The 26,606-nt window shown below is 50.1% G+C and overlaps 6 protein-coding genes across 6 annotated transcripts; 3 read left to right on the forward strand and 3 right to left on the reverse strand.

The window, feature by feature from the left end:
- Positions 1-1,467: 1,467 nt before the first annotated feature.
- On the reverse strand, positions 1,468-2,879 carry HO133_001540 (uncharacterized protein; the record flags this gene model as incomplete). Its single annotated transcript, XM_037292470.1, has 3 exons — positions 1,468-1,777; positions 1,828-2,041; positions 2,090-2,879. 3 exons carry the CDS (start codon positions 2,877-2,879, stop codon positions 1,468-1,470), a joined length of 1,314 nt encoding a protein of 437 aa, XP_037151889.1.
- A 984-nt stretch (positions 2,880-3,863) lies between these two features.
- HO133_001541 (uncharacterized protein) lies at positions 3,864-4,692 on the forward strand (the record flags this gene model as incomplete). The annotated part of the gene is made up of 2 exons (XM_037292471.1): positions 3,864-4,157; positions 4,282-4,692. The coding sequence occupies 2 exons, from the start codon at positions 3,864-3,866 to the stop codon at positions 4,690-4,692; spliced, it is 705 nt and encodes a 234-aa protein (XP_037151890.1).
- A 2,825-nt stretch (positions 4,693-7,517) lies between these two features.
- Positions 7,518-8,213, forward strand: HO133_001542 (uncharacterized protein; the record flags this gene model as incomplete). Its single annotated transcript, XM_037292472.1, has 3 exons — positions 7,518-7,647; positions 7,723-7,890; positions 7,972-8,213. The coding sequence occupies 3 exons, from the start codon at positions 7,518-7,520 to the stop codon at positions 8,211-8,213; spliced, it is 540 nt and encodes a 179-aa protein (XP_037151891.1).
- Positions 8,214-10,194: 1,981 nt separating this feature from the next.
- On the reverse strand, positions 10,195-12,316 carry HO133_001543 (uncharacterized protein; the record flags this gene model as incomplete). Its single annotated transcript, XM_037292473.1, has 6 exons — positions 10,195-10,741; positions 10,803-10,964; positions 11,025-11,168; positions 11,220-11,343; positions 11,404-12,118; positions 12,170-12,316. The coding sequence occupies 6 exons, from the start codon at positions 12,314-12,316 to the stop codon at positions 10,195-10,197; spliced, it is 1,839 nt and encodes a 612-aa protein (XP_037151892.1).
- A 3,862-nt stretch (positions 12,317-16,178) lies between these two features.
- HO133_001544 (uncharacterized protein) lies at positions 16,179-17,010 on the forward strand (the record flags this gene model as incomplete). The annotated part of the gene is made up of 3 exons (XM_037292474.1): positions 16,179-16,389; positions 16,469-16,588; positions 16,715-17,010. The coding sequence occupies 3 exons, from the start codon at positions 16,179-16,181 to the stop codon at positions 17,008-17,010; spliced, it is 627 nt and encodes a 208-aa protein (XP_037151893.1).
- Positions 17,011-23,491: 6,481 nt separating this feature from the next.
- Positions 23,492-24,873, reverse strand: HO133_001545 (uncharacterized protein; the record flags this gene model as incomplete). The annotated part of the gene is made up of 3 exons (XM_037292475.1): positions 23,492-24,117; positions 24,167-24,314; positions 24,367-24,873. 3 exons carry the CDS (start codon positions 24,871-24,873, stop codon positions 23,492-23,494), a joined length of 1,281 nt encoding a protein of 426 aa, XP_037151894.1.
- Between the last annotated feature and the right edge of the window lie 1,733 nt (positions 24,874-26,606).

Genomic DNA, 26,606 nt, shown 5'->3' on the forward strand with positions numbered 1-26,606 from the left:
ATTAACCGATATTCGGCTAAGTGGAAGGATTCATTGGTGTCCTCGCTCTATCAAAGAACTCACTTCTGGATTGTACGAGTACTTGGACATGCAATCTCTAAAATCCGATATATCCGGGGGCGGGTTTTGGGGGCTCGGGATACCACCCTGAGATTTCACCCCGAGCCCGCGAAGTCAGCGAACTAGCCCAAAGAAGCCAAGCGAGACCCGTTAACCAAAAAGAGGTTAGAAAACTTGGCACGAGTTCACTAATCTCTTTTTCACTGCTTAGTCATTGCCTCATTGCACCTTCTGGTGGAAATGCCATCGAGACGAAGTTATTTCCTCGTACAGCATACCATTACTTCTAAAGGCACCATGCCATTCAGCAGAGCTGGTGTACCAGCCCGGTGAGCCTTTATCTTTCCCTTTCATCTATTACGACACGACCAGGAAGACGCATTCGGGAGCCTGCGACAAGGGCCCGGCTGTGTGCAGGCTCGGAAACCCTCCAGAGTGCAGGCATGGAAGCCTACTGTCGGAGCAGGCACGGAAGTCCTACGGGGTAGTAGGCAAGAAAGACTTACGAACATGTGGCAAGGAAGACCTACGAACATGTGGCAAGGAAGACCTACGAACATGTGGCAAGGAAGACCTACGAACATGTGGCAAGGAAGACCTACGAACATGTGGCAAGGAAGACCTACGAACATGTGGCAAGGAAGACCTACGAATATGTGGGCAAGGAAGTATTATAAGAAGTAGGTAAGGTGCAGCGAGTAGACGATTCCCGAGCGGAGGGAGCTTGAGCCGGGACTGGACCCAAGGTTGGCCTGTGTGGCCACTCAAGAGTATGGGAGTGTCTCCATGCAGTCGAATGTCCTACACAGAGACTGGACAAAAGGGCTCCTGGCATATAACCAGAGGGAGCACATGATTTTCGGGCCGAGGGAGTCTTTGGGAGGAAACACTCTGCAGTTCGGCCTACATGGTCATAGAAGACAGCAGGGATATCTCCTGCTTTGTTCTTGGAGTCAAGTGAGAAAATGAAGAGGGAGTGCTAATTTAGTCAGGCAACTGTCTCGCTTCATTTCGAATAATGAGTGGGGAATCATCTGAAAGCGCACCCCGGGACCCTCTAGATACGTAAGCTATTGCCACTGGACTCGGGTGGAAACAGTAGGTGGATCCCAGGCATCTCGTGTATATGAACAGGGGCATACCCGCTTGTACATTGTTTGCTTATGGTCTTCAACGATCTACGAAGTCGGCTGCCCGAGGTAATTGTCATATCACCCCAGAGTGTGTCGTCCTTTACTAACATTACCGTTACCATTACCATTCGAAATGTTCCGAGCATAACAGCAAGGACCCAAAGACACACATGCAAAAAAGGGATTAGACCAAAATTGTACGCTGCTGATAGTGTCTTTGATTCTCTATGCTAAATACCAATTTCTCTAGAGATAAGGTGGACAAGGTCCATCATCAAATAATCCAGTCGGAACGCTCCCTCTTCCAGTCCTTTACTCGCTGGTCTCTCGATGCCTCCAACTCCAGATCACCAAAGAGGAGATCTGGATACAGCGATGGCTGGTTGTTCAAGTGCTTGCCGGCAGGTCTCTCGTCCCAGCCAAATTGGCTGTGAGTCCCGGTTCCTTGCAAAACTTCGGTGACGACTCGACCGATGTAGGGGAGATCTTTGGCGTGCGTGTATGATCCTCCCCCAGCAATGATCAAGTTGGGATGCTCCGGGTGCCGGACGATGATAGGATTCTGGTTGCCAGTGACGCCATCCCTATAGTGATTAGCCGAGAAACGTGAGTCGTGAAAGACGTTTTTGCACACCAGTACGACTGTATCGACTTAAATCGGGCGCCTTTGAGCCCCGGAATTCTTTTTCGAACCCAATCACGGGCGTCTAACATCATCTTGATGGCCAGACTCGTCTTGGCGACATCGCTTGGCTCAGATAGGGCCCCATCCCCTGACGGATTTCTAAAAGCCGTGGTCCACGTCACCTTGGCCGCACCAACGTCTGTGGGATGGCATACGAACTCGCCTACTCATAAATTTAGCAAAGCGCATGTAGAGGCTCTGCGTAACCCACAAACGCCAACCTCGGAGAATCGCGGAAGGTTATGGTATTTGACCCATTGCTGAGTGGTCAGTCCCAGATGAAATGCAAAGATACCAGTTGCAATCGGCGCCCTCGAAAGCGGAGGTTGTTGAATGCTCGAAGCCTCGAGCAGTTGCATAATCCACGGTCCAGCGGCCAAGATGATGTCTGTCTGTGCTGCGTCAACAGAACCTTCCGAAGTCACCACAGCATCAATCATCCCTCCCGTGTTTGAGTCTAGATGTAGCACACGTCCCTCTTGAAATTTTCCTCCCGTGTTCATGCATTCTTGTTTCAAGCCTTTCATCACTCGATTCCAATCCACGACCCCGTCATCTTCGTTATGGACCACTTCGAGCTGTTGTGAGATGGGTGTTGACTCGAATATGTCTTCTAGAAGCCTGGCCGATTCATGCTTCCGTGCAGGTAGGCTCAAACCAGACCTGGCGCGGTCAATACCAGTCAGAGTGTCAACACGCGCCGGTGGATAAGCAACGATCCGGCCTGTGCGATGAAGGAATGGTTTGAACAAGTCGTCGTTCTCCCATAGATTCTTGGATTTCAATACAAGCTTCATCCGCTCTGGATCCGTGTAGTCAACCCGAAAAATTTTAGAAATGTCGCGGCTCGGCGCCAAAGGATCCGGGTGATCAAGCACAGTGACGTCGGTATGTCCGTCTTTGAGAAGATGCCATGCTGTTGAAAGGCCCATCACTCCGCCACCGATGATGAGGCACTTTCGTGCGCCCGTGCGCTTCTCAGTGTGTACCAGAACAGACATCTTGAGATCGCACAGAAAGTGTTGAGAAGAGGATTGTCTTGGCCATTTATGAGTGCAAAGACTCAAGATTGCCACGTCAATGTTCGCGCGCTTACTCGCGATTTGCAGTGATCGACGAGATCACCTGCCAGCCTGCACTAAACGTCTTCTCTAACCAAAGACAACATATGCTGTAAGAGAAGTCATATGATGTCGTCGATCATGGCAATCGCGAGTACTGAAGATGCTCGTGGCAGAGAAAGATTGTCGTTGCTTGGATTGGCACGTCAGTGGCCGCTGGCTAGAGTTCTCTGCGAAAAAGAAAGACTCTCGGGTCGGAGATCAAGACTACTACTCCGTTGGTCAGCCGGAGCAAGCAAATGTGGCTGCACAGATGGCTGTTTGCTCCTGCGGTACATCTTTTCTGTCAATTCCACTCGCTACATTTTTAAATCCTTCCAGGATCTTATTCTTCCACTAGAATGAGGCAATGAGCCTGGAACGATGAGCCGAAGAACGGAATTGGCAATATTATTGACCAGGATCTTGGGAATGCAGGGCTCTGTTGGCCCCTCTCTTTGGTAAACCTTTGAATGGTTGGATGCATTGATTGGTGGGATCATCTTCGGCTGGGCAGAAATGACCCTTATGTACGTACCCTTCGGCCTTTTACCAATGGAGGTGCCCCTCGAAATCTACCAATGAACCGATAACGAATTTGAATTTGCATTCGAGACAATAGCTCCAAGCACTTCCGATCCGCACGCAAATGCGGGCTCTGTACCGACCGTTATCCCCGCCCAAGGTAAACATACGACGACTTTCACAGCTGACTTCGGGCACGCAAATGATGCAGCGGCGACTCAGGCCGCCGAGAGCTCCCACCTTGGGCAATCATCAGACTTTCAACGTTGCTTGATTAAGCATGGCCTGTGTCGACCGCCCAAGGACCTCACACCCAATGAGCAAGTACATTACTGTGAGTAGACCCCGCTGTTCAACTTGATGACGGACGCTAACCCCATATATGTCAATGCTTTCCTACCTGGACGGACCCCAGTCGCCAAGCACGTGCTGAGCGATCTGCTGCGTCAACATGATACCCCAACCCAGCGGTTCATGATTCCTGCCCTGATGAATTTGTATTTGGAGCAAAGAAAAGAGAAAATGATAGAGCCTTCGGACAGAAGAAGGGCTGACGAGGTGGTCATCTACCAACAAATGATGATATGGCAATCAGATCCTCCTACAAATCGTCTTGATGCTCTTCACTTCACGATCCTTGCAAATCAGTACATCGTAAGTCTTCGAATGTGTTGCCCTCTGCAATAACTGATGAGTCTGCTCCCAGATTATTAGACCAAGACTGAGGCTGCGGTGGACGAATCATATAATTCCTCTGCTTCTCTCATACAGGGTCCAGAAGAGTCTGCAGCAGCATGGGAACCTTGGCCTCCGCCTCAAAGCCAACTCACATTGGATTTTCTCCAACATTGCCTATCGACTCAGACCCGGCCAACCAAACAGGTTTCTGTGGGGAGATGAACAAACCAGCGATGAAATCGACCCTCTTGTAGGCCTTTCTCCAAAGCTTCTGGACATCTACGCTGCGGTTACCTGGGAGTTGCAAGTGATACAGCCGGTATCGATTCAGAGGAAAGGCTTGCTTGAAAGACTTACTGGAATGAGACAGCACATGTCGCACCTCATGCCCTTGTCCGGCCGGAAGATTCAGATTCTTGCAGATGGAGCAAGCGCCTACTTGCATGCAGCTTATGTATACGTCCTATGCCGCTACCATAGGAAAGTCCTCCCAACTATCCTGGACAGATAGAAGACTATACTGATTGTGACCTCAGGCTACCCGTATCTGACCCGCTGGTTCAGGAGCATCGGAACGAGCTTCTTCGACTCCTGACTCCGGAGAGACTACCTCTTTCTGGTGCATTCTTCTGGGCCGTATGGCCCTTGGTTCCCGCTTTCATTCTCTGTGTCACTTGTTCAGACCAGGAAGAAAGACACAGCTGGCCAGAATCCTGCCTCGAGCTAAGCGCTGGCCGCGTTGACCCTGAGTTCCTTCATGGAGCATATCCACCAAATAATTTCTGCACCTGGCTGTCTACTGTCGACAATTTCCTAAGATAGTCGTTTGGTTGGTCTACTTATTCCTGCCTTGCTCTCGCGTCCCGTGGAAACTCGATACAGGGAGGATGCCTTCTTGAAGATCGAAGAGCTACTAACCCTAGTCCTAAGTGTACAGAGAAGCTTTTCGAATTCTCCAAATTCAAACAAGAGAGAGCTCTAATTTCCTTATTTTGCACATATCTTTGTTGGTATCGACCAGAACAGATCCACTCTTTCTGTCATAGAATGCCGTATCAAAAGCATGGAACACGTAAAATATTATTCACTTGCAGGCAGAATGACGATTGTTTGATGAAAGATTGTGACAGATTATCGCTCTTTTCTAACAAACCATTGGACTACAATAACTTCATTCAGAATTTTGCCCTCTCTACACCACTCTTGCTACGTTCTCTTACTTGTACCCGGGTCTAGCAGCTAGCCGAGAACTAGGTACTTCGATATCCCAGCTATATGGTCATAGAGAGAGCGAGTCTACCGAAACCTTTGAACAACTAATGGGCATTGTTCATGAGAAATAGCTTTATTCATATTGCTTCAAGTCGGTCGCGTTAGCAAACTCGTCGGCGCATTCACGAAAACGACATTGTTCAGAAGCCTAGGAATTAAGGAGAATCAGAGCGATGCACAGCATTGGCTTTCGTCATCCGATCTCGGGCTGCACTACCTACGCAAGATGATTATCTTTGTCTGAAAGTCGGAATCGTGGCCGCCGTTCTACAAGCTCCTCCGACAACGCAAAGCAAAATTACGGGTTACTAAGTAAGACCTGCCGGCGCAGGCTGATTAATACCAGACTTTCACCCCCTCATCTTGTACCTCGGTCCCTAGAGGAAGACTTGGGGTATGCAAGCCATTAATAATGGCAATCGTTACATCGGCACTGCTTCTCCCGATGGTCGACGCCGGAGCTTACTCAACTAGTCCAGCAGTATTATATCATGTGCCCGGTCTAGATCTATCAAGGTCCTAATTGGGCACTCGAAGCGAGGACTGGTGGCAACTGTATACAGACGAACAATTATAGCCGGCGGGACAAGCAATCTGTAGATAAGGTCATGCTCATATGATTTTGAGGACGACTCGCTTGTCAGACTTCCACGGCGACAATCGAGGAAACCACGCTACTTTATCAGTCCCAAGCCTGCGATTGCAAAGATCTTCCACCCAGCACTCACCGACCTGCACCTTGCATTGAGTTCCCAGAGTATTGTTATCGTGTAACGAAGACCTCTGGGGGTTGACGCTGGTCGATGAGTTAGCTCAGTCCAGCGTGACATGGACATCGTCTTCTGATTCACTATCACGTCAGCTCAAGGAAGGAAGTCTCGACTAGTCAATGCAACTGTCTAAGAGCAGCTTTCAATATGCGTTGAACGTCTAGATGTAGACGCGGCCTGGGAACTGAGTGAAATAAGAGAGGGGTGCAACTACTCCCGGTCCACCAAGCAATTTCCTACCGATCCGCGCTGTTATCATTCCCAAAAAAGGATAATCTTTCGGCACCTCGTCGTGAACAGGACATTTGACTATACTTCTGTGACTTGTCATTATCTGGCATAGCAACGGGAACGCGATCATCATTACCCCTCGAGAAGTTTGCACGGGCTTCCGATCCCTAGTATTCTGGGCCGCCTTCCCTCTGGGTAGCCTGCTCATCGAAAAGGACAGGGTCGTGGCGGGTCCGGCGACTTTGAGCTTCGCTGTTATGGAGCGCGGAACCATTCGGATGCTAGTGCAAACGAATCAGCGCGTGTGGAAGGAGGATCTGAGGCAGTGCTGTGGTGGCAGTCTTTTCTAAAGGATTCGGGAAACCAGATCTAAAGGGAAAGCCTGGCAGCAGGGGTACGGGTGGAGAGATTTTGTGAGGGTGTTGTGGGAACATGGAAGCTGGAGGGAGTGGGAAGAGCAATGAGGTTCGAATTCTATTAGTCATACGATGCATCCATCGCCTTGGTTATGATTGCTTACGCTAGCTCTTCGAGAACCGCTCTAAGCAAGCAGTATCTGCACTATACGACTATATGCACGGTCAGCATTTTTGAATACGAATCGGATACTTGACTTATGCCTTCACGCCTGCTTCATCAGCAGGATACTGTGCCAAGTGAGGGGGTACGGGTCGAGAGACTCCGTCAGAAGCGTAGGAAATATATAAATTGGAGGAAATGGGGAACGCTTTGACTTTCGCGTACCATTAGTCATGCTGTGCATTGTCTCGAATCCATGCAATTACTGTTGAAAGCTCTAGGAACTGCGAAATGTGTAAGCAAAAATTGCAACACGCGACTTCATACATGATCAGCGACCTCGGTTGCGAAATGAATACTAATCACTGGACTCTGCACCCTGCTTCATCAGTCGGATGCATTATCAAATGGAGACCCTCAGACCTTGCGTCTGCGCTTTCTCAAACGTATATATACTCCCATCTCGAGTCGTGCAACTACACTCATACTCCTTATCCAGAGATCTTGCCTCATTTCACAACATCCCTCGAGAAAAATCCCAAGAATGGCAAACACCGACTCCAAAATTCAGGGTCTCCTAGAGATCAATCGCAAGTTCGCAGAGACGTGGAAAATGCCTGCCACGATGGAGCAGATGCGCGCCATGGCCCAGTCCGGCGGAGGACTCATCATTTGTTTGTTCCCAATCCTGCCCTCACCCTCAGATACATTTCACTGGAAGTCCTCATGCTGATCACGACCCTTGCCAGTGACTTGTCTTGACCCGCGTTGCGTCCCAGAGCAGTTCTTCGGCCCCGATTCACGCGCCGCCGTCATTCGGAATGCAGGCGGTCGCGCCAGCAAAGATGTCATAACCAGTATCACCGTGCTGCGATCGTTGGCGAATGCGGCAGCGGTGCTCGTCATTCACCACACCGGTGAGCGCACACTCCTTCCTGCTGCTGCTTGGAACTCGAGGTGTGAAAGGTGCTGGTCACGCATGCTAACCTTTAGACCAGATTGTGGCATGACTCATCTCACTGACGATGGAATCCGCAAAGACGCGAAGGCGAGAACACCCGATGCGGCAGATGAGGTTGATGCGACGAAGTCGTATGGGTGTATTGATGCGGCTGATTTCGAGGAGACCATCAAGGTTGATGTTGAGGCGCTGAGGAGTTCGAAGGTTTTGGCTGGGGTGGAGATTAGAGGGTTGGCGTTGGATACGGAGACGGGGCTTGTGAGGGAGCTGGAGGTTTGATGTGGTGGTTGGGGAGCTGGGAGTGTGAGTCTCTTATCTCTCTCTTTGGGCGATATGTGCTACCTCATAGTCGGAAAGAAGTCTTAGTTTCAATCGACATAAGTTGGTCTAACACTGCTCAGCTGGTCTGGTGGGACTGTTAAGCTGACTGTTTTGATTATATGTTATGGCTCATCCTTGACTTTACGAGAGCCTTTTTAAGAACGTGCTTCCTTATGTTTGGACCGTGTATCTATGAAGCAGCCAGGTAGAGAGCCCCACGGTTTGGTAAGCTACCCATGTTGTCACCGCACCTTAACCCATACCTCCGTCGACCGGGCTCATTGCACCTCGGCACTGTCGCTGGCGGAGATTTCTCGGTGTAATAATGAAATTTTGCATGCTTGTTGCAATTAATCTGCTCTGCTATATTCATGGGTCAGCTTACTCGTGAATCAAACATCGATCAACCCTGAATGCCCCAACGGCCTTTTAGACACATTGGTCCAATCATAAAATCTCCTCGAACATTGTCGCCTGTGCCTTTGCGATTAAGCCAGTGCTGTAGTATGTGACTTCCATCATATCCACCTTCGTCCGTCTTTTTCGAAGTTACGCCGACTATTCCGCTATATCTCGCAAAGCCTTACTGCCTAGTGTCTTGCAATAGCCCCTCGTCTTTTAAACACATAAAATGGAAATGTACTTTACCTCAGTCAAAATCAGCCAAGTTCGTGGTCACACTACAGCAGTGCGTCTACGAAATCTCAACGCCGCATGCTGGTAAGCCTTTTCCCCGTAGGGTCTGCAAGAAGACTCCCGCAAGCTGCGTAGGAGAAGAAACTGGTAGTCAAATTAATATGGTTGGGTTAAGATTCTCTCTTTCAATTCTCACCATCGATGCCTCAGACGGCTGGGCTCTTGGAGAAAAATTGTCTTATCGTCTCCTTCGAGCTGAAGATACGTCGCCACAGTGGAATTGAGGGTTAGTGGGTCTCATTATGTTGCCCCTGTTTCAGGTCCTTGTCAGGTGCCCTGTCAAGGGGAGGAGATAGGTATCCACCATGAGCTACATAACCACCTACTCTGCACCTGTCAATGGCTCTTCATTCGAATGTTCCTTTTTCAAAGCCATTGCACCCTTTTGTCCCACCCGTACAGGCCTGTATATACTTATCCCAACCCAGGCTTATGCTATAGGCATGGGATTTTTCTTGCGCCGGGGTTCGAGAACATGCCTGTTCAGACCTCCATTCAGGCCTATCCGGGCATGTCATCCCCCGCGTGAGACTGGCCAATCACTAATGTACATCATATATGGACCCTATCTGTGCTTGTGATGGGTGTTGTTCATGAATGGCACACGCCAATCAGGGATGTTGAACTGCATGCGAAACCCGTGAAAAGTGGGGGCTCGTTCTTTGGATCACCAAACCCGTCTGGTTCTACAATACATCGAGTGCGCTCTGGAAAGGGCATTCTAAGTTACTCTCGAATGTGGTTTCCTCGGTCAAAGAGGGCACGGCCTACTTTACTCTAAGAGCGATTACACTGGGTGGGCATCTCGGGTCTACGGACTGTAGCCTTAGTGATGTTCTCATGTAGTGGGACAGGATCCCCTAACCTCTTCCATAGAATAGTATCAGCAACTCCAAATCCTATCGAGTGCGCATTGAGGGACAATGCGCGCAAAACTGGCCGTTGTACTGTTGTATTCCGTCAACGGCTCTTTAAGCATGGTAGCCTCCGCCCCACCAAGGCAGAGGGCCTGGTTGGGACGATGTGCCCGAGTAAAGCATAGATAGATTGATGATGCGATTTAAACTTTACTGAGGTCACCGTGCGAATCATTTCAGAGAAGATCATGATTATACTTCAGTATGCGTAGACAGGTTCCTGTGAAGGACACGCTATGGATTACACGAGCGAGTGTCCTAGAATTCAAACCCGTTCTTACCCTCACAAAACAGCTCTCTTTCCCTGTCCGTTGCGGCCCAGGGTTTCAGGGCAGATTCATAAAGACAGGCAACATCTTGCCATAATTCGGAGTACCTAGTCCCGTTACCGGGTCCCAGCCAGAGACGGCAGTAAAGCCAGCAGTCCCACACCCTTGGTTTCCACCAGAGGTGATGTCGTTGAGGATGGTGGGGTTCGCGTACAGCGTAGGATTGATGAAGCCGACTGCTGCTTTTCCAGCGTTGACACGTTGCTCGTTGATGAGGGTGATGACGCTGCCGAAAGTCGGCGACGAGGCAGAGGTGCCGTAGACCAAGCTGATACTGCCGTCAACGGCGACGGCATAGTTGGCGCCGTTGGCGGCTACGTCGGGGTAGCCGCGCACGGTTTGGGAGTTGTTGTATTGAGTCGCCGTGTAGCTGGGCTTGTGGTTCGCGAAGTAGGATTTGACAGCTGAAGATTGGTAGGATGGCATGGCGAAGACGTTGCTGAATCCACCGCCGGAATAGATGACGGTCTCGCAGGCTTCTTCGGGTGCGGTGACGCTGGCGCCAGAAACAATTTGCGTCGCGCCAACGGAGGTTACGTATGGGCTGCGTGAGTTAGCCTGCAAAGTGTACGGAGCAAGAAGAAGTGACTCGGTGCTGTACATACCAGGTTCCCGGAAAGGATGGGTTGAAAGTGCCCGACTTGCCCGTGTTGTAGGTCCCGCCGGCACACTTGGCCTTGGTGCAGCATTCGGCGCCATTTCCGGCAACGCCGTTGTCACCAGACGAGTACAAAATGGTGACTCCTTGCATGCCGAGCTTCATATACCTGGAGCGTAGGATTGTCAATTATGACGCGTCCTTGACTGCGGTTAGAGAATTGACTCACTCATTGCATTGGCGTACTTCATATGCGGCTGTCAAGTCTGCTTCATTGGAGCCATACGATGTGGATATGACAGATGCAGCGGTGTACTTGCCACAATCTTGGCTCTTATAGCCCCCAGAATTGGGGTCAGGGTAAGTTGCATCGCTAGTATCTATTTAGATGGCGATAAAGAATGCCACAGAGAGGTATACATACTATGTTGGATTATCTCCACCACCAGACGTACAGTAGGAAGAATCGATTCCGTCTAGGAAATTATTGAACGAAGCGCCTTCGACAAGGTCGCCAGTTTGATACAATGTCACCTTCTGAGGATACACTGCGAGAGGTCAGTATGTGGAGGGAAAAAGGGTCCAAAATCATAGTGTGTTGGACATACCGAGGGCGATAGCATACTGCAAGTCAAGATCAGACTCTCCGTTATCATCAAAGCTCTGGGTGCTAGTCTGGTCAACCCCGCCATCAATCGAATCGAGCGTCGGAGCAGTGCCAGAGGGAATCTGTCGCGCCAGATTGCTATAGAAAAGGTTGAGGTCCGACTGCAGATATGCCTGAGGGGTGTACTCGACAATGCCGTAGGACGACTTGGCAAGGGTCCCATTGGTAAAATTGTAAAGTGCGCGTAGACAATCTGGGGTGATTTGTGTGTCGCATGTTGAGAGGGCAAACGGCTGGGGGGCAACATCGGGATCTGCGCCTGGCCCAATGATTGTCGGGCCCTTCTTGGGTAGGAAGCCATTGTTGTCTGAATTGCCGGGCTGAAAAGACTGTCCGTCACGCTTTTCTTTGCGTTGCTCTGGATCTCCAACAATCTTTGTGTCGAAGTGGACGGTTGGCATGATAAGATCAATATGCTCCGAAAGATCTTGCGGAACGCTGTATTCCTCGCAAGCAATGTGTTTCTGTCCGGTAGAGTGTTCGTACACCTTGTACTCGGTCTTCAGTAGAGCTTCTACTTCGGTGATGCTGGCGTTGACATTGAGCCAATTTCTCCCACGAGACAAAGATATACGAGACGACTCGATGCCAGATGATACAAGCCAACTGCGCACGGCATCGATGGACTCTGGCGCAGGCGCAAACAGTTCTATGATCTACTCCAAGATTAGTTCGGCAGTACGCGCTAGGCTAGGGTACCTCATTACCTCTTCCGCGGTCAAGTGCTTCCCATATTTCTTACTGGCCGGGTCGGACACCTCCATCAAAATCTCATCACCCCGGTGCAGATTGCTTTCGGTGAGGCCAATGCGGACAGGAAGTGTGATGCGTCCATCGGGCTTAGCGTCTTGCATTGGTGACCAACTGGAAGATCCGCTGCGCTTCTCATGTACCACATGGCTGGGGGATGTTGGAAGAGCGGTGGCTACTGCGGCAAATGCAGCAGCAGCCGCGGTGGCAAGGATTGGCAGAAGCATTTGGAGATGCCTGTGGAGATTCTCGATGTATTTGAGGTTGTATCCGCGGGGTCCGCATCTCTTATATGCCAGCTGGTCATGTAGTCCGCCACCCCAGTCCAGATGTGTCCGAGCTGGTTGCACATGGTGTACATGTTAGGTGTTGACGTATCCCATGCTGCCACACGGATCTGCGTTTGACCCTTCTTCGGCCAAGGAGTGCCGGGCACGAGACGAAAAGGGCAGGAGATCTTCCGGACATGGTACCATCTTTATAAAACCGCGGCTTCCATATTCAGAGCGGAGTTATTTCGCCAGAAGGCCTTTGCGAGCAGAGCGTTTGGAGTAAGAGGTGGGGTAGACCACTCGAAAGGTTGCACCGCTGACGCAGAAGACGGCATTCAATGCGTGAAAGGGGGACGTGTCAAGAGATATAGGGTGGCTTGGCGAACAAAACAAGACGTCACCCTGTATTGAATTACTTTTGCTTCAACTTGACGAATGATGTCCTTCCTCAGTACCAAACCTTAATCAACTTATTCTTAGCGCAATAGTGAACATGCAATCACCCGCGATAAGACGAGCATACCAATAACTGATTAAGGCATAGAAGAGAATCCTACGACTGTTAAGCCAGCAACAGAGAACAGATACTTGGCAAGGCTCATATGTCCCCATATCGCGACACCCAGTTCTTTTTGGTTTCTTCTGACCTGGCACACGCGCCAGAGTCGGTCATGTCCCATGAGCCTCATTGATTCGTTGCCACCACTGAATTGCCTTTCCAGCAAGCTGCAGGGGCATTGGAATAGTTCGGGCTTTAGGGTTTATTTACACAATGCCACCAATCCCGAAGATAAGGATGGCGGTACAAGCAGATCATTACCTTTTAAGAGTAGGCTTCCTTGCAGCATATGCATGCGACACTGTCTAAATTAAGCAGGAGGGTCAGTCTTCACGATAACGTGGGAGGGTACATTTGAGATGCAGGATGAATGCAGGTTGGACAGAAGGAGTTCTACAAGAAATCAACAGATAGGCGCTCTGTGCTATCAGGAGACGACCGGACCGCCCCGAGCGGCGAGAAAAAGAAGAAAGCGGGGGAGAGTAGCAGAAAGGGGAAGCTGCTCTTGTACAGATCCGCTGTTGGCGTTGGTGTTAGTGTTGGTGTTGGTGTTGGTGTTGAAGGAATTCCGGAGCTTATTTGGTGAAAGATGAGGCAGGAGGTAAACTTAGATATCTTTGCCTTATCTCTCCAATAAAATATCCTGTACATGTACGCTCGGAAATCATCAAATTTTAAGGTAAGGTACCTAAGCTCGCTAAGGTGGTGTGGTAGGGAAGAACCCGGTGGCCAAGCCAGCCTAGAGTCTTGGCACGCGACAGTCCATAAGGTACCTAGTCGACCCTTGGCCGTTAGTGGATAGCGTGTCCGATGGTGTCTGGGGGGGTAGGGGAGGCCCGGATAGGGCACCCGGGGAACCTGGGGCAAAACTGAGCTGGCCCCGGGGTCGGGATGTATTCCCCTTTTTGACCTGACCCCAATCTTTGTCATATCTCTCTCTTTTATTCTTTTTCTTGTCCAGACTCTCAAAGGATGCCACCAATTCAATACTTAGCGCAGATATGGGTATTGCCATGGTCATGCCCTAAGAAACCTTGCCTATTTACTGCCCAGCCGGCCAGAACTTTTGGCCGACATCCACAGCTGGACATCAAATGATCGCGCACACCACACTTGTGTTCAAACTTGCCCAGCTCGATGATTACTACCGACGCTATAGGCTTCTCGGTCTGATCACGCATGCTAAAGATGAAGGTGCTCCGTACCTACAGAGTAATGGCACGTGTGCTGCGCCCTCGAGTTCTCGCCTATTGCGTCTATGATCAGGGGCTTCGCATTTCTCGCCAACACAATGCCATAGTCTTTGAGTAGGCTTTTTGACCTTAACGTTGATGCAGTTTTCAGAGTGGTCAACTTGCCACGACCCACAGCATGAGCAGCAATGGACACTCCCAAGGTTGTGAACTTCTTTATCACTCAAAGCAGGTGGTGGCAGGCAACCAAACAACGGCCATTGATCCTCGCGACTCAAACCGAACCCACGACAAACCCATGTCAGCCTGAGCTTCCTGAACAGACTTTGCCCTGTGAGAGGAGTCGAGGATAACGCTGGGCAGTGCCTCGAGGCTTTTGCATTAATGCTCACATTTCGAAGCATACAAACGAGAGTATCATTTGCCGCGTACGGCCAAGCTCCGGAAACCCCAACAGATGACAACCTGTCAGGAGTGCGAGGAGGGTACCACCCTTTAGCTATGCCATCAACAATGATCACGCCATGGTCATCATCTCCGTTTTTGAATCACTACTGTGCCGCATTCCCAGCCTGCTGCCACCTCGTCTCGAGAAGATCAGCTATTTGGCCCCGGAACCGATGTCAGATCTGAGATGATGGAAGATGTTTGAGTGGCGAGAGCGGCTCGGTGCATTTCAGCTTTGGGGGCGCTTTTTGCCCCGATTGGTCACCTCGAAGCGAGACAGTAAAACAGCCACACCTTATTTTCGTTTGTCAAGCCACGTCGAACACCCTATTCGGACAGCGGCATTGTCGCACATCCATTTTCAAGCTCTCAGCATGCAACTTAGCCTGATAGGAAATGGCCCTGCATCTCCAGCTTGTGTTTCACGTTCTGGCCCTTACAGACTACTGCAGGTAGCTTAGTCAGATCTCACCTACTCTGGTCTACTGATGTAGAGACCACGAAGCGCTGTGAGTCCATCTGCGATCTTGTCTTCATTTCTTCGAGTCTTTGGCCATTCGAAATTGTCACCCTGCTGTAAATCGACTGCTCCACTCGAAAGAACCTGGCCTGCAACCCCAGTCTCTCTTTTGGCCTTGGATTGGAAGCTTCTCATGACGTGTCTCTGATTTGGTGACCATATCGTTGCTGAGCCCTGCACTTGCATTAACCCTAAGCTAAGCTACCGCGTTACTTCCGCAGGTTACATTCGGCCTTGAGGCAATGCTGAGATACCTGAGTCTTATATGATTATCAATGCCGTCATACGTCCTTTGACGATGCACCTCATCTCAAGGTGATATCCGTCTATAGCTTTCGTGCCTCGCGTAACGTCGTTCCGTATCATCGTTGGGGTCCGCCGCTACGCCTCCGCCATTGTCCATATCCTGCATTTCCTCGCGCCTCCGCCTCAAGTCAATAGTCTATAAAAGGAGTTGGCTATATGAAACATCATCTTCACTTCGATCTTAATGTCGAAACTGAGGGCCATCGAGGCCTTTCGGAGTTTGAAAACATACAATGGACACGATCTACATATCTGCGCCCTTCGCCGTTAGAGAAACCTACTAAAGGCTGGCTTAGTGATACGAATAGACGTGCAAACCACCATTATACCTTCTTCCTTCGCGGCAACATCTCTTACAGCAATTTCGTATACTGACACAATGGGTGGCTCTGCCTCAGTCTATTTTAGCAATTTGGGGCCTGGCGGTTTCATGAATGACCTCGCCTTGTTCTTTCAGATGATCAAGATGTTGGATGAGCATCCGTCATCCTAATAATAGTGGGGCCTTCATTGGAGCGAATATCTATAAAGGCAGACTTGTCTTCCTCGAGAGTATCTGCACAACAAACAAAGTCCGACGATCAACTGCACTATCTACAACTTATCACTCCACTCTTACCTAATTTGAAATTCCACCCCACACAGCGTTCATTCATCACAAGTACCATCATGCGTACCTCCTCACTTTTGATGCAGGGTATCACCTGCCTCTCTACCCTCCTCGGCAGTAGCTATGCCCTGGGGATCAACTGTCGCGGCTCTGGTCTTTGCGATCGCGCTACTATGAGTAGCTCATCTGGCAAGATTGTGCAGATCCTGCGTGACGCTGTCTGGGCTGCATCGGAGAGCAACTCAACCACATACGGCGACGGCTCACACAGTTCGTATTCCTCTATAGCACTTTCACTAGCACAAACCCCTGTTTCGCGAGAGAAACGCTGACACTGGAACCTGCATAGTCATTTGTATCAGTCAGACAGACACGGTCACAATTTCTGCGTCCGCTGGTGGTGACTATGATGGTGTTACCGGATCATTTAGTCTTAGTGGCGACCTCAGCGTTGGCGCTGGCGGCATATGTAAGTACTACCCAGATGCCGCGCGCCATAACCTAACTTCTGCTCTGCACATCTCCACGAAACATATCTTTCAGCCCAACGACCCTTTCCAGGTAAAATTGCTTGCTGACTCGAGAAACGCATCAGGCCTCTTCCCCCAAGGCGCATCCCTCAGCCTGGAACAGATCAGACCTCTCACCGACGCCATTCTAGAACACGGCTGCAGCACCTGCGGCAGCGTGCCGATTCATTTCGTAGATCAAGGCAGCAACGACCCGTCGGACGGCATCCTGACTTTCAACTATGTGGAGAATCCTTTTTGCGATCAGCAATGCATCTCGGACACAGGCGCTTCCTCAGGAAATCCCACTGCCAGCAAAGTGAGACGGTCTGCCAAGTTTGGGCCAGGAGGCGCTGTTCTGAGAGGGATTGATGGAGAGTAAGGCTCGCCATGGTGAATGGATGTCAAGGCGGAGAGCGGGTTAAAGTGACTTTGAGTTCTGATTTAGAGTGCAGCGTTGTTGGGAGATGTCCATGTACTCGTACTAGTACTCGTAAGTCGAACCGGCCTGATTACGTGCAGCAGTCTCTATTTTGTACTACGCGAGGGTTTTCCACGCAGATGAAAGTTGACGCTCAGTTTGTTTTCATCCGTTGCGTTGCTCCAATATCAAATCGCAAGCCGACTTTCTACCTCGGTTTCTTTACCGGTCTCAACACTGCAACGAGACCAGCTTCTGCCAACTTTCCCAGTGAGAGCAGGACGAAACTCAGCCGGCGAGTAACCAGCCTTATTCTGGCAATCCTGCGCTTCATGAGATATAATGTGCCCTGGTTGAATACATCTTCCGAACAAAGAGACTCTGCACCTGCTGCATGACTTCGTCAATATGCACCGCTTCCTTAACAATACGCTAATTTCGTCTGCGGACTCTCTTGTGGTCTTGAAGTAATTAGACGTGCGGTTTGGGCTATCAGCTTATCTTCTGCTGGTTTAAGATGCACCGTTTCTATATTAGTACTCACAGCGCTCAGAACAAATTAATCAAGGCCTGGCGGCGCCTGAGAGAGTTTAGCAGTCACTTTGTACCCGTAACAGTCGGCATCTTGAACCCGAGATATATTCACAAAATTCTTCGGCACCCTAGGATGACGCAGCGACGAGGTCCAAAGACGATCTTCCAGCAACCTCAAATTTCAGGAAAGCGGTGTGCAGAATTTGAAGAGGTTTCTGCCAACGTTGGAAATGCTTTTCGTCCGCAACGACGCTTTACCGCTTAACACTGTGGTAAACACATGTTTCGGTCCTCACCAAGATATCTCACCAGTATGAGCGTAGCATCAAAGGGTTGAGTATCGATGCAACTAAGGCGATGGCAACAATGCTTTCGACAAGTCCACGCAAAGCTTATATACTGCAGTACTGATTTTGCTCTGTTAGCTGGGGCAGATTTGTAGCTAGGATACATGGCATGTAATTGCTCTGAGAAAGAACTCTCCGGAGCAAAATGTTGTGTTGGAACAGTGGCTTGCACCGGCTTGGGACGTCTGAAGAGCGCTTGCTAGAGTGCTTAGTGCATAATGCACCTAATTTCTTCGGCCACGCGAGGAGAATAATCCCATCGAAAATTTCAGACTCTATGATTCGTGCGGTCGAGAGCGTGCTATGGGAGATGATAGCCGCTGGTGCAGTTTTGAGACCTGCATTTGCAGCTTTTGATTCGCCACTGAAAGCGCTGGTAAGCATACGCGTTGTAAAAAGAGACGCCCTAAACTATTTCTGCTGCGTGGTACCGAGGGGACGAGCCTGGCCTACTCTCCTGTTGCTGATGCTCGTGGGATTGAGTATCGAGATCGGAGTGTTTGAGATGAAAGACACCCACGATGGCTTCACCGGCGTAATAGGTCGATCCCGTCTTGTGCAGCGTTCAAACTTAGCGATATAACAATTGATAGGAACAGACACCATAGAGCCAAATGGTCGAACACTAAGGGCAAAATCGAAACAGGCAAAAGCGAGGAGAAACTCATCTGAAGAGAGAATGCAGATCTGGACAGGGAGTGCGGTGGTCTATCTTCCAGCGCAGCTTTAAGGCGCTGACAGCTTTACGCGTGGAGTCATGTCCGGCTGAAGCGCCTGGGTCTCCTGAGATACTCTGGCTTTTAGTGCAGAGACTTTGACATACGCGTGTACGTAGCGAGACTATCAATGCGGCTATTTCAAAGACACATCGATGACGCGACTGGTCTCCCTCAGTGCGGCCAAAACTAGAACGCTGCTTTGGGATGCTACGAATTGCGTAAGATTTCACGTGCGCTTGCGCCTGCTCGGAGTGTGCGGCATATTAAAAGATATTGGACAAAGTCTGTGTCACGAAAATAACTCATCTCACTAGGCGGTTGAACTAGTCAGGGAACGCATAATGCTTAGATATGAGACCGATATATATTTTGTGTGGCGTCCATAGTGTAAAGCGGAGACGCGAGGTAAGTCTCTCGACGAGAGCTTTTCGAGAGATGCATCAATCATCGAGAGTAGCGCGCGCATAAAACGACTATATAACTTCAGAGAGCCACTGGTCGCAGTAATCTTCGTGAGAAGACGTTGAGGAAGACCAATTTAAGCTGCAATGTCTGTTATAAGGACATGCTGCAGAACCATCGAAACCCAGAGTAAGGATTAAAGAGGACTCAGCACGAAAGTCAAAGTAATTAATTGCGCAGTTCCCGACCGCTCCCTGCTTCGATGGCTTCTTGGCCAGGCCAGAGACCTCGTCGTAAGACGTCTGTCCGTTTACACTGTCTCTACATGCCTTTGGGGATTCTAGCATACCCTGGTTTCGCCCTACCATCAACTTTGCCAGATTCGATGACGAACAGGGCGTAACATCAATAACAGTCATTTATGTCTCGCGGAGCAGTTACGGCCCCCTCAGGGCTTTCAAGCGAGTGCTGTCCTCGTGTATTAACGTCATTGACGGTTGCCGGATACTCTCACCAGCCTTAGCTGCTTGGCAGTAGCTTCCTTGGTGGTCTGACTGCCCTCAAATAACCTCCACGGCTATGACTCGATTCGCGACCGCAGTCACTCTCTCATCGAAGGCCTGTTTCGCCTGTTCGATGCCCAGTGCCCGACGGTATTTCGCAAATGCCAGGTTGCTGGTAGGTCTTCAGGAGTAGCCACGCAGAGAACCCTGCCTGTAAGCGCCATGGGGTTTGACATTTGCCATTTCTGGTCTCCGCAAGGCGCGTTGAGGGGCGCGATTTTGTGGTTGACTGCGACCTCCGCCGCACTCTCTTCGACTTCAGCAGCACTGAACAAATCTTCGGCGACATGTCCAGGACTACCGTCTAGCAGCCTTGCCCTCTCTCCCTTCTTCGGCTTGCTCCTTCGAATTCTCCGGTCCTTCCCCAAGCTCTATGTGAGGTTTGGCATCGTACAAAGGAGGCTCGACGGACTTTAGAAGCTTAACATGGGTGGAGGCAGGAGGAATTTGAGGGAGGGAGGCTTTGATGGTCATCCGTGATCTGCGAGGATATCGTTAGCCCAGCTTTGACGCTATTTACAGAATGTTGTAGCTTCTTAGCTATGCTCCCTCTAGCAGAAGGGCACCCTCGAAATTTCTAGCACCAGTATGTTTGGTTAGTGAACATACCTGAACCTAGCTGAGGCCTGCCTTGCTTGCTCTCCAGGCCTTCAATTTGAGACTCGAAGATCCACCATGCCGCGCGCAGTCTCATGGATACCGGTCATTCCGGCGGTACGCATTCGATACAACACCACGGATGCCGGTCTTGTTTTCGGCGACTCTTCATCGGTGCAGAACATGTCCTGGAAGACAAGAAGATTGACTGCAAAGTGCAGTACCACTCGACGTCCTCGGAGAGGGCCGGACCGTGCTTGCCAAGACGGAGCGGCCGAAGATTCTTCCGGAGATCGCACATGGCTCCATGGCAGCCGAACCTCTGAAATCAAAATATCTCACCACTGATAAGAGTGAAATGTAACGTACCGTACCTGCAGTCATTAGATCACATTATCTGACTGGTGCCTGATAGGCGGATCTATGGGGTCCAAACGTGTTTGCGGGGTCGTCCTTGCATTGCGAAGTTTGACTCCACACTGCCATCTTTACCCGGGTCTGTCTTTCTCGAGGTGCCTCTACGCTGCATTGGATCCGCTCCGGACTAATGTGCAGGCAAAACTAGGCATAGGAACTGCGTATATGGGCATGACGCATGCAGGCTCCGTAAGGCTGCACTTCGTCAACAGTATGGAGCATAAGAGGTTTGAAGGAGCTCTCTGACACACTAGTCGACAAAGTCCAACAGATGTTCCCGGTTTCGAAAGAGTTGCAGGTGTCTTTCAATCGAGCTGACGGAATGCATTGGTGAGGGAATGCCTGAAACTGCGCGGGGATACTCAATATCCTGAGACTAGAACTAAGAAGAGGTCTGTGAGACTACAACGCGTGCTGCTTCTTTGCGGATGCTTCACAGGGGAGTTGTTTCTGAAGGGTAATGCAGTCATTCTTTTCACCCGTCACTGCCTTGTACAGAGTGATGGAGGAGGGGGGGTGGGGCGGGCGCGGTGAGTATGCACGGTACTGCCTAATACTCCATCACATCGTAGGCTGCATAGCATACTGGATGTTCATCAATTGACATCTGATCAATGTCGGGTTGGACAGGTCGGCAAATGGATCGAGAAGCATCTGGATTTCCCAGAGCTCAAGAAAGCTCGTGTTCATCGTTTCTTTTCCAAAAACAAATCTCCATTAGGGTTCCCTGCCCGATCGGTAGCGAACTCATGGCTCCATCACGCAGATTTAGTAAAACAATTTTGAAAGGCTGAAGAGTCCTCGAGGGAGCCTTTTGTGGAAGAGCGGCACATCCTGCAGCTTGACGATCTCACCCACAACTTGCGCCGCGCAGGCGCCAAAGTACTCCAGCAGCAGATCAATCGTCGAAGCATGGTTTAGCATACTGTTAGCAGAATTTAGGATGACGAGGTACACGCCATTCTTCCAAACATGTCAAAGACTGACTACGGGACGTTGAGAATCACAAAAGGGGGGTAAGTGTAACATACGAAGCTTTCATGAGAAGCATTTGAGTGCGCGGTACCAAGCTCGAAACGTACCGGGTCTGATGCCGGTAGAATTCCCCGCTTCCAATTGGGGTAAACGGATCCGCTCTGACCTGGCTCTTGAAAATCCTTCACATGGTGTTCATTCTGCGTAATTTAGGTGAACGCTTCGTTCGATTGGAACACTACAGGAGGGGCGTTACCAGAGCGGAGGAGCTAGTCGCTCAAATTCTCGGGTAATCAAGCACGGGCATGAGTAACTGCATGAACACCAGTTGTCAACAAGCCCGACTGAGTTGAGCTAATCGGCCTACACCATAAACTGAAGTTGTAGATTCTGGTATATGGAGCGACGATAGTCAGGGGATGTACGGTGCTTTCATCATGCATACAAGGCTATGGCAGAGTTCAGGCTGATGATCAAGAGCGATTGATATGGATATATCATGCCTACTCCATCTCAAGTTCTTCTGTCCATCCAGCACAGTAATCTCAAAGTCTGCTTCTGCTTTCTACTGTTGTGTCTCAAAAATTCGTACAAATCACCAGCATATCACACAACACTTTGTACAAGTCATGGTTCTCACTACTCTCACAGTTGCAAAGATAAATCCTCAAGCCTTTGTCATACGTACCACTATCTCATTCACCATAACCTTTTGTACGAGGTTTGACATCTCTCCACCGATAGGGTATCATGTAGGGAGGAACAGCGCTTTCCCTGTGCTTCTTGATCCTCCGCGTATCTGTCCGTCTCAGACATTTCAAAAGAGTATACGCCGACGAGTTCTTCGTACTTGCAGCGTAGATCATGCTTCTCGCTAGCTCCCTCATGGCTGTCGGTAAGTTTGACTTCCACCTCCTGGTATAACTCGCTAACTCTGTGCTGCCCCATCGCGGCTATTGTTATCGCTTGCCTTGCCTCTTTTCGCCAGCTCTTCGTCAAGTCAGAACAAACAGGTCCTAAGAGACAGAGCGAGAGTCACCATTTTTGCGGTAGTGGTCTTCACACTTCCTTTTAGTCTCCCCAACCCATGATGATATCTAAAAAAAAGAGGCCTCTCCTCCCGGGAAAGTGACATTGAGCGAGTATCTATCTACTCGCAGAACTCGACTAATTGTGAGATACCCATCAATGCTATCTATGTTCGGAGCGACGTCAACATTTCCATGGACAATGAGAGGCACGATATCTAGAAAGACCAAATTCAACAACCACGACTCTTGGAGCCTGCCCGCTCCTAGCGTGAGCTCTTGCCTCTAGGTTAAGCAGAGGCGCAAGATCGAATTTTCCCAGTATCGGCGAAGTCAGGGGGTGACTTCAAAATGTTGATCTGAGACCAGCGAGGCCATACAACGTGAGACAGAAGAGAATCGCAGCAGATTTCGAGTAAGCGAGCTTTGGTGATTGATTTACACAAAGACATGAGCAGCTTAATGGCATTTCTTCAACAACTAAGAGAAAGAGTAGTCATTTCGTATCGCTGAATGAATTCTAATTGAGAAAGGCTGTGGCGTTTCCTGGTTGCATTCAGCGGCGAACTTTGACCTTTTGGATTGGACATTCAGCGATCGCAGATGATCCCTGTCAACTTAAGGCTGTAACGAACTTGCGATATGATTTGCTCTCGAAGCGAGGAATCGAACGTACCATGGGCGTCCCGTTAAAAGAGTCTGATATCCTGAGACTAGACGGATGAACTATCTTGCGCAAACATTTACCAATTAAGAAGACTGCTAAAACATAACATAATATAGATACTGATGCAAAAGTAATCATGTCAAGCTGGTGCACAGATCCAACCGCCCGTGTATTCCCTCTCATGAGCAATTTCCTAAACACCGTCTTTAAAGTCTTCCCCTCCGGCCTCCTCATCAATCCGCATACAATCCCGCAGCCCACACACATCAAAGATTCCCCTCGGAGTGACACCACTTCCCTGAATACCTGTCACGCCCTCTGTTTTTAGTTTCTCGTAAGCCCCCTTGATCGCCCCATAAGCAGGTGCCAAACCCGCAAACGAGAAGATGATTATGCGAAACCCCATTTCGCGTGCTTCATCAACGGTTATCAACGGACTGTGACCGTTTTCGACGATGTTGAGAAGCAAAGGCCACGGTGCAAACTCTTTGACAGCTTGCGCCGCCTGCTCTTTACTCCTGAAGCCTTCGAGCAATCCCACATCAGCGCCCAGGGCACGAGCCGCGTGTAAACGAGCAACACACTCGTCGTATCCGAGCTGTTGCAATGCATCCGTACGAGCGATAAGCACGATATCCGAGCGTGCTTTCTCGATGGCACCTTTGGCGGCGCGGATGCGAGAAAGGTATACGTCTGCGCTGACGACTTTCTTGCCGGAAAGATGACCGCATCGTTTGGTAAGAACTTGGTCCTCAATATGGAAGCCGGCGACGTTGGCCCGGATGTATTGCTGGACTGCCAGCGTGATCGTATTGGGCCCTGGGTCTTGTTAGCACGGAAGGAGGCGATGATGCATGTTGAGACGTACCGCCATAGCCAGTATCCATGTCTGCGATTAATGGTGTACCATAAGGATCAAGGTTGGCAATCATGTCGGCATGCGCACGCATGTCGCTGAGCTGTGCAAGGCCGAGGTCGGGTTGGCCGAGGCGAGAGGCTGTGGTGCCTGCACCTGTCTGGATGATATAAGCAAGTCTGTGCAAGAAGTCGCGAACGGATGTTGCTTACCATATACAACGCGTCGAAACCAACAGAAAGAGCAATCCGAGCAGAGAACCCATCGTAGACCCCTGGACAGACGATCAGATCCTTGGTGGTTTCAAGGCGACGCTTAAGAATTGTGGCAGGTGATAGGAACTCGCTGGGGAGGATCGTGGCCGCTATATCACGGTTGTCGCTATGAACAGCAGGTAGAATCGGGTTGTCAAGGTGGTTCTCCACAGAGAGTACGGACTCGCTGTCCGTGGACGTGTCACTCATGGGAGGCGGGTATGCCTTAATCTGTTCGGTAAAAGAGCCCTTGCTTTGGCTGACAGAAGACTCGTCCCCAACAGATGCTTCCCTGAGACTTTTGGCTATAGGCACGAGCGTGTCTCCAGACACGATATGATAGGTAAGAGACTCCACGGCTAGGTTCAAGGTAACGTGGTCAATTGGTCCCGGCACGTGGTTGCTGTTCTCAACGTGAGGCATCGCTGGAGTCAAGGTGAGGAACATTGAGCTGGTTGTAGACATCTTGACGTGAGGGATTGTTATGCTTTGCGTGAAGGAGAATAAAACTAGTGCCTGGCGTGGAAAGAGGAAAACATCTGGATTGGCTCCGCATTATATGTACTCGATGTCAACCAATCCTAGATGAAGTAGCGTCAATTTCCAGTCTTCTGGTACCTCCTCAACACTCTTGACGACACTCGCCAAGCAACAGATGAATGCACGCTGACGTTGAAAGGCGTATTGCCAAGTCGGACATGACAGGAGGTCCTCGAGGTGTGCATTGCTTTTCTTGATGATCGTCTTCGGTTCAACCTGACGGAAGAATAATACCAATGAGCTTTCCGGTCGTTGATTTTGAACTGATCGTGGCAATCATGAGATCCGGAGCACAGACACATGCCAGATTATGACGGGATTCTTGGCCTGACAAAGCCATTTGCATATTTACACAACACGCTTATCAGCGATTGGGCAGACGTGGGGCCAAAGAGTTGTATCTCCAAGCATGCGATGGAGCCAGGGTCAACGTGAAAGCCAATGGAACAACTGGTCAGGGCTTTTGCGAGCAGAGAGTCCGGATGTTTCGGACGGATTGTCAAAGCCGACTACGATGTACGGTGGCGAAGATGTACTGAGGTAATTCAAGAAGAAATGTCGGCTTTTTTGGCGTTTGTAACTCGCAACCACTAAGAAAAAGCTGGCCCAGAGAGTGGTGTACGGTATTCCACAATCTTTCGCAGTCTTCGGTGCGTCATTGCCATAATTGTCGAGGGGCTAGCGATACTGCAATCACATCAGATGAGCCAGAGTCTTCGATAGCCAAGTCAACTTGTAGCTTCTGCTATTCACATGGCAGCGAGCATGTTGCGGTGTTTTCGCATGCTTTTCAAACTGCAGAAAGCCGAACTCGGTATGTGATAAGCTTTCGGAGCCACCACCTCAATTACGGACAAGAAAGCTGCGATCGAGCTCTGCATCATCTCCGTGGGTCCCGCTACGAAGTGCTCTAAACATAACGGTCTCGGCACTATTAGGCCAATTCATGCGTCTACATGCGTCGTTACTGCGGACTGCCGAGGCGCATGGAGCGGACATTAAATCCCTCGAACTGCATGCCAGTATCACCATCGAGTCAAGAGCACAGCCGCCTTGCCAAGAGCTTACAGTCGGTCCCACCTCCAGAAGCGGGACGGGTTTTGCTAATCCAAAAGATGATCACTAGCAGTTCGTCACTAAACAGTAACTTATACTAGTTGTATGCTTGAAAGCGTACGACCGCTTTCCCACACTCCTCCGACAGAAGCCTGGGAGTGCCGATTCGCTGGGAAATCCTCTCGTTTACCTACTTGATCTGGACATGGACTATTTTTCAAGCAGTCTGAGAGCTCAGAAACAATTGACCACGATGGGAGCACGTCTCTGGTCCATACAAAGTATGGAAAGATTGGAAAGCTGATATCGAGGCGGATCGATTCGATTGCGGAAGCTCAGCCGCCTTTTGTCCGAGACCAAGGGCGGCACATCCCGTTGCGTCCTGTCGCCTCGGAATGGCTTGGCTGCATATTGTATTTGTTATATATGACACACCTGTACTCGGGCCGGCTTATCCGTGGCACCCGAGCCAAGCGAGCTGCAAAACACATCAACCTGGGCGGCGGAGGTGTGGGCGTCGTGCATTGATGAACAACGGGCGTCAAAACGCCTAGGAAAATATTTAGGACTTGCCGAAGAATTCTTCAAAACAGGAGTTCTGG

Source organism: Letharia lupina, assembly GCF_014066315.1.
Source record: "Letharia lupina isolate WasteWater1 chromosome Unknown contig_12, whole genome shotgun sequence".
Taxonomy (NCBI): domain Eukaryota; kingdom Fungi; phylum Ascomycota; class Lecanoromycetes; order Lecanorales; family Parmeliaceae; genus Letharia; species Letharia lupina.